Source organism: Neodiprion fabricii, chromosome 5, assembly GCF_021155785.1.
Source record: "Neodiprion fabricii isolate iyNeoFabr1 chromosome 5, iyNeoFabr1.1, whole genome shotgun sequence".
Taxonomy (NCBI): domain Eukaryota; kingdom Metazoa; phylum Arthropoda; class Insecta; order Hymenoptera; family Diprionidae; genus Neodiprion; species Neodiprion fabricii.
In genome coordinates this window covers 30,145,882-30,151,881 of record NC_060243.1, presented here as the reverse complement: position 1 = coordinate 30,151,881, position 6,000 = coordinate 30,145,882, and the positions used below count along the sequence as shown (strand labels likewise).

The window sequence follows — 6,000 nt, the reverse complement described above, 5'->3', positions numbered from 1 at the left end:
TATGATAGGATAAAAACCTGTGCATTTATACAGTAGCATACGATGTTTTTCTCCTTATCGCAGTTTTTTTTTTTGTTTTTTATTCAAATGGCACCATAAGTGTCCCGTTGAAAGCCGAGGGTCAGGGTAACACTTCGAGGATTTAGTTTAGATTTGAGTTATAAGTATACGCGTAAAAGTTATAGCCAGGAAATAGTCGTGATTTTCACCGCACTACGTAGTGGATAGGTAGGTAACATACATATAATAATTTTGACTATTGTTAGTTTAGCCATGTACACATACGTCTATTATTAGATGCTGATAATATAATTATATAGAATTTCGTTAAGAAGAAAATAAAGTACATAACTAGTATAACTCACAGTTGTTAGAGCGCATATAGGATATAGACCAGGGCAAAGTGGATGATATTATTATGTGAGTTATTCTAAAATAATATTGTATACAGTTTATATCAATTCGATTTCACTTTACCCAAATATTGGAAAGAAAAGGGAATTGGAAAATTGCACTTTGCCCCTTGATGTTACAACCATGCGCCCTGGTCTTCCCTATATAATTACCTATTTATACTTACTTATCTTCAAATAAGTAAAAATCAAAATTTTACCTACAGAGCTGATTGCTTTGAGTCCGTAACAACGCGTGATTATTACCGATATATCTACGACACATTCTTGGCCACAGACTTTGCGAGCAACCTTTTATTCGTTCGTCTTAAACTTGTAGCGTCGATGTTGCGAAAAATGTGATTTTGAAATTTTAATCTTAGATAAAATAAAACGAAAACGGCGACATCGTCCACGGATCTCGGAGATAAGGATAGAGAAGTAATTCAATTCTGTTCCCATTGAATATCTTTCACCTGTCTCATTTGTTTTTTTTTTTTTTTTTTAACACCGTTCAAAGTTTTTTCCGGATGTAAGTTATAATTGATTATTATCCACATTACAATGAGTAAACCATAGGCAGGCAGTACGTGTTCTGACGAGTGAATTTCGCAAGTTGGATTGTAAGTCCATACAATTTTATCAAGAATATAACCGTAACTAAACATATGTTGCTTTGATTTCGTTTCGCGTGCTATAGCATGCGATAATTGGCGAGTATTGAAGATTATTTTAGACCCAAAATGAAACTACAAACATATCAACGGCTACCATTTTTAATCTATATCAGCATATGAATTTACCTTTCAGGTATTCTTCACGATTTGACAACGTTTTTCACTTTCAAAAATCTACCCCACATATAATTCACTCTTTATACATTGTATTTGTGTACTTCTATCTATACCGAATAATAAGTATCAGGTTTACTGTTGATATGTAACTAAAAAAATACTGCAGTTTGTAATATTATTTATACAGAGAGAGAAAAAGAGAAAGTTTCGATTTTTTTTCTTTTCTTCCAAAATCGTACGTTAGCGCCGATTTCGCGAAAGTCTATTAAAACTAAAATTGGACAAACTTTATATGATCAACATTTTTTCTTCGTCATAAATAAATAATCAAATAAAATAACAATAATAAATAACCTCCTTATCTGAGAGAAAATAAATAAAAATCAAATACCGATAAATAATTTTTCATATCACTCATCGAGGCTACGAGATATAAAGGCGAAAAAATTCAGATCGGACAGTAATAATAAAAATAATAATAATAATATAATATAATGTAAAAATAGAAAAAAGCGAGTAATATTATATCGATTACTTTGATTATCATACAGCGTCGTAGGCGAGGTCGACGGGTGGCCTGTGATGTGACGAAAGGTAGGAAGTCGCGGAGCTCCCGGGACCGGGTCCACCGCCTCCAGGATACCCTGGATAGTTGGCACTAGGCGCGTGAATCCCGGCGTGGGAAGGTGGGTAAGCGTCAAAGGAGCTGGTGTACGACCCGTTATAGGGATAGGGATTAGCCATGGGTCCTAGAGAGGGATGCATGCCGCCCATCCCACCCATGCCGCCCATGCCGTAAGTGCGTTGCATCAGGCTGGGATCGAGTCCGCCGAAGAGATATCCGTTCGTGGAACCCATCGGGACGGGATAATGGGGTCCGGGTATGATGTTGGGATACGAATTACCCGGATGGGGGTGGTTCATGCTCGAGCTGTAACTGTTCGAAGTCAAATTTTCCACGGTATAAGACTTGCTGTGCTGCTGGGTCTCCGGGTGATGCCGATTGTTCATTCCGTACAACGAGCCGTAGTTGTCTGCCGGCGAATGATGGAGAGAACCGGGATAAAGTCCGGCGTGAGGCGGCGCGGGAGGCGGACTGTAATTCGACATGCTGGATGGCGTGAAACTTGGTAGATACGAGGCCTGGTGATGGGTATCCATCTTCTCCGCGAGGGACTCGTCGCTCATAATGCTCTGCGAAGGGTGACGCTGGTTACCGCTGTCCGCTATGCTCGGTATCTGGTCAACCAGTGACTCCAAATCGCTGAGGCTCTTTGACGAGACGTCCTGGCCCCCAGTGCCACCCGTGTTGCTCCTCTTCACCGTATTGTACTGCTCATGGGAGTGCGGCGACATTGCCGGGTGCGTAGGGGTGTGCGGATGCGTGTGAGGGGGCGTCTGGTGAGAGTGGTGAGAGTGCTCGTCGTTGCCGAAACCCTGCTGGCTCAACGGCGTCGGCGTCGTCTGGTGGGGGTGGGTGTTATGAGACTCCGGCCGCCGGTCGTGGTACCCCATGTAGCTGTTGTAGCTCGAGTGTGACGGGGTTCCGGGATTGCTGTGGTGACCGTTGTTGTCGCCGCTGCCCGGGTTGTACGATCTGTGATCGCCGGCTATATTTTGCTGGGCGATGCTGGTCGGGGGTTCAAAGTCCGGGTGTTCGACGCTCGGCGATGTCAGGGGGGACGGCTCAAGGTTGTTCTCCGACGATATCGCCGTGTTTATCTCCGAGGACAAATCGGAGTGGGTGAACGATAGCGACATAGACTTTGGACTCTGGCTGTAATGATGCATGTGGACAGGGCTCTGCTTTGCACTTATGTTGTACGGACTGTCGTTCATACTCTGACCAAAGAATCCCGAATCCCCCATCGACGGGTACGGCGCCATATGGGGAAAACTGTTTGGCGGTGACATTATCGGTGGTGAAAAACAGTTTGGCACGGAATTCGAATAGTTGTCGTTATGATGATTGCTGAGAGTTTGATGTTGTTGTTGTTGTTGCTGTTGCTGTTGCTGCTGCTGTTGATGCTGATGATGGTGTTGCTGCTGGGTCTCTCGTTCCCTGCTGTCGCTTTCCATTTGCTGTTGTTGCTGTTGTTGTTGTTGTTGTTGTTGTTGTTGTTGTTGTTGCTGCTGCTGCTGCTGTTGCTGCTTCTGTTGCTGATGTATTTTCTTCGGCCTACCACGCCGTTTCTTTATCACTTCACCGTTAGCATCAAGCTTCTCTGGGTCTGGCGCGGGCTGTTCTTCGATACTCTTTATCTTCTTTGGTCTTCCCCGCTTTTTTTTACCCGGTATCACACCTGTGCCCGGTTCTTGCTTTATCTGCACCGTGCTGCTCAAATCTGTTATCTGGTTTTCGCTGTCCGGTGTAAATTCGTTATCGAATATCGGCTTCCTGTCCTCCACTGGCTCCACCTCTTTTTTCTTCAGTTTCGAATCGGCGAAAACTATGTCCGATTCCTCAAGGTGGCTTATTGCACCATTCAAATAATCACGGAACTTCTTCAATGCCGCGTAGTATGGAACTTTGTCCGCCGCTCGTGGCAGCTGTGCACACCTCGCACTACTCGACGGCATGACCCACATGTGCTATTAAATCAAACAAAAAGTCAGTCAGAATACCCCAGTTTGAAATATTATTCTATAATTTAAAAAATTAGAAAAATGCGAATGTGTGATCGAGGAAAAAAAAAACAACTAAAATCAAGAATACGGTAACTGTTCTATTCGATGGAATAAAATTTCTTAATCTTTGGATCCGATTTCCTTCTGTTTTGCGTACTTTTTTTAATTTATTTGTTCATGTTTTTCAGTGTCATTAATTCAACTTTACCGTATTAGTTCCATCGACGAGAGTTGGTTGCCTGCCAAATCCAAATTCTTTTTTGCCAGAAAATACTTCGTAGATCAATTTACCGTTGAATACGGCTATTTTGGGCTTATACTTTTGTAATTTTTCGAGTAACACGTGACTTCCTGAAACAATTTTAACAACATGTGTAAATGTCAGTTTATTTCGAACATGTACAAACATTCTATGAGAATTTTTAACGTTTACGAGATAAGGAAAACGTTGACACAAATTTCTGCTAGTACGAATTGATATCTTCTTAAAACTGAAACTAATAATAATTGTGTCAAAGTTTATAACGTAAATAAAATTAGAGAATCAAAGAATATTGTATAGGTTTTTCGTGGTAATTATCTCATACATAAATAATCGATTTTAATTCGCATCCCGTGTTATAATAGCCCCAATCAAGCAATAGAACGTTAGCACGCGAACCTATAAACCATAGAATGTAAAAATAATACGTAGATGGATTTCACGTGGGTACATTTTCAAGGAACTAATCTGGAGCGTTTCTCAATCGCCTGAACTTTGACACAAGTTGAACGGCGGCAAAATAATCCCAGGATTTTGTCGGGTACAGGCAAAGATACTAAACTACAGAGTTAAATATCCGTGGGGTACAGGGTCAATTACGTCATTGCCGAAGTGGCAAAAATACAACAAAAAACACAACTGGCGTGTGTGCGGCACTACGTACGTGGTGTATTTACACATGCAGATTCGTAGGTTGATCGCCATTCGCCATATTCTTTGTGTTCGACTCGAAGTGATCAGATTGAGTGAAATGTAACTATTGTCCAGTACAGAGTTTAAAACTGGATAAGTGTTTTCTGTCCCGTTTAGGCGTACAACGTGGTCCGAGAAACCATGCAGGTTAGACATCATTAAAAATCAAAGTAACGAACGAAGAAAGTCATAATTGTGCCGGTGTAAAATTGTGAATTGTCACACCAACGCAACTGATAAATCATTGAGTATTCTCCTCGATTAACCTCCCCTGGGTAAGTACGCATCAAAAAACCTAAGCGTGCATCTATCATTTTGTGCAATAGATCAAATAATCTGATCAATCTACGCGATCGAACAATAAAACAACACCATAACCAACAAATCTAGTGATTTTCTCGCGGATAAGTCTAGCTTTGTTCGATTGTTTCGGCTCTTCGGAAACTTTCTAACACAGATCAAAACGATGTGTGGTTAAATTACATTAGAACCACTACAATAAGATCGCTTTATCTCGAATTGTGTTTACAAGTTCCACGAAAACAAAAGGCGGCCGCTATGGAAAAAAAAAATTAAACAAATTCTGGGATTCTGGTAATAGATGGCGGAAATATACGCATGTAAAATTGGACTGACCTTCCTTTATTTCCTTCCGCGTGAGATCGGCGCTTCCTTTGGTCGCGCGTGCCACCATATTCGTAAATCCTATTCCAAGCCGTAACAATTTATAATCGTCATCGGCTGTAAGAGGTTCGGGCGTTAATCCGCTCAGATGAAGACATTTCCCTGAAAGAAGTCACAGTTTTGACAATTTACTTTCGACCCATCGACGATTTTTTTTATTGCGATGTAGACGTATCTTTTCGATGTAGAACTTTTTACTAGGGGGATTCGTAACGCCTTCCAACGAAATCCGAAAAAACCGTTAACACTATTATCGTGCGTCGTACAAGAGGCGATAGATAATAAGGCAAAAAATCGTATCATTAAATCGCGGAGTCGTGAAAAGGGATCGTATAAAAGTAAGATCGACACACTTTACACATTTTACGCGTATAGGTGTAGCAGAGAAAACAAATGAATTAACTTTTCCGCTATCGAACCGTTTGTAATAAAAACTGCCATATCACATTCGAAATTCGAATCCCGATGATCCGTTAGCTTTACCAATCGAGTATACTGCATAAACATCGTCATATCTGGTACCGGTTCGGTGAAATGCATTAAAAAA

General features: G+C 41.2%; 2 protein-coding genes across 3 annotated transcripts in view; one reads left to right on the top strand and one right to left on the bottom strand.

Moving 5' to 3' along the window:
- LOC124181942 overlaps window positions 1–6,000 on the bottom strand; it is a 21,607-nt gene continuing 15,607 nt past the window's right edge. For both annotated transcript variants that reach the window (XM_046568675.1, XM_046568676.1), the window contains exons 8-10: window positions 5,406–5,555; window positions 4,023–4,165; window positions 1–3,778 (exon numbers count right to left, since the gene is read on the bottom strand). In XM_046568675.1, the coding sequence (XP_046424631.1) occupies window positions 1,730–3,778; window positions 4,023–4,165; window positions 5,406–5,555 (2,342 nt within the window). In that variant the 3' untranslated portion in view covers window positions 1–1,729. The remainder of the gene's footprint in view (window positions 3,779–4,022; window positions 4,166–5,405; window positions 5,556–6,000) is intronic.
- LOC124181941 (DNA (cytosine-5)-methyltransferase 3B-like) overlaps window positions 4,746–6,000 on the top strand; it is a 26,236-nt gene continuing 24,981 nt past the window's right edge. Inside the window, exon 1 of the mRNA XM_046568674.1 lies at window positions 4,746–5,044. The gene's annotated coding sequence lies outside the window, so the exon portion shown is untranslated. The remainder of the gene's footprint in view (window positions 5,045–6,000) is intronic.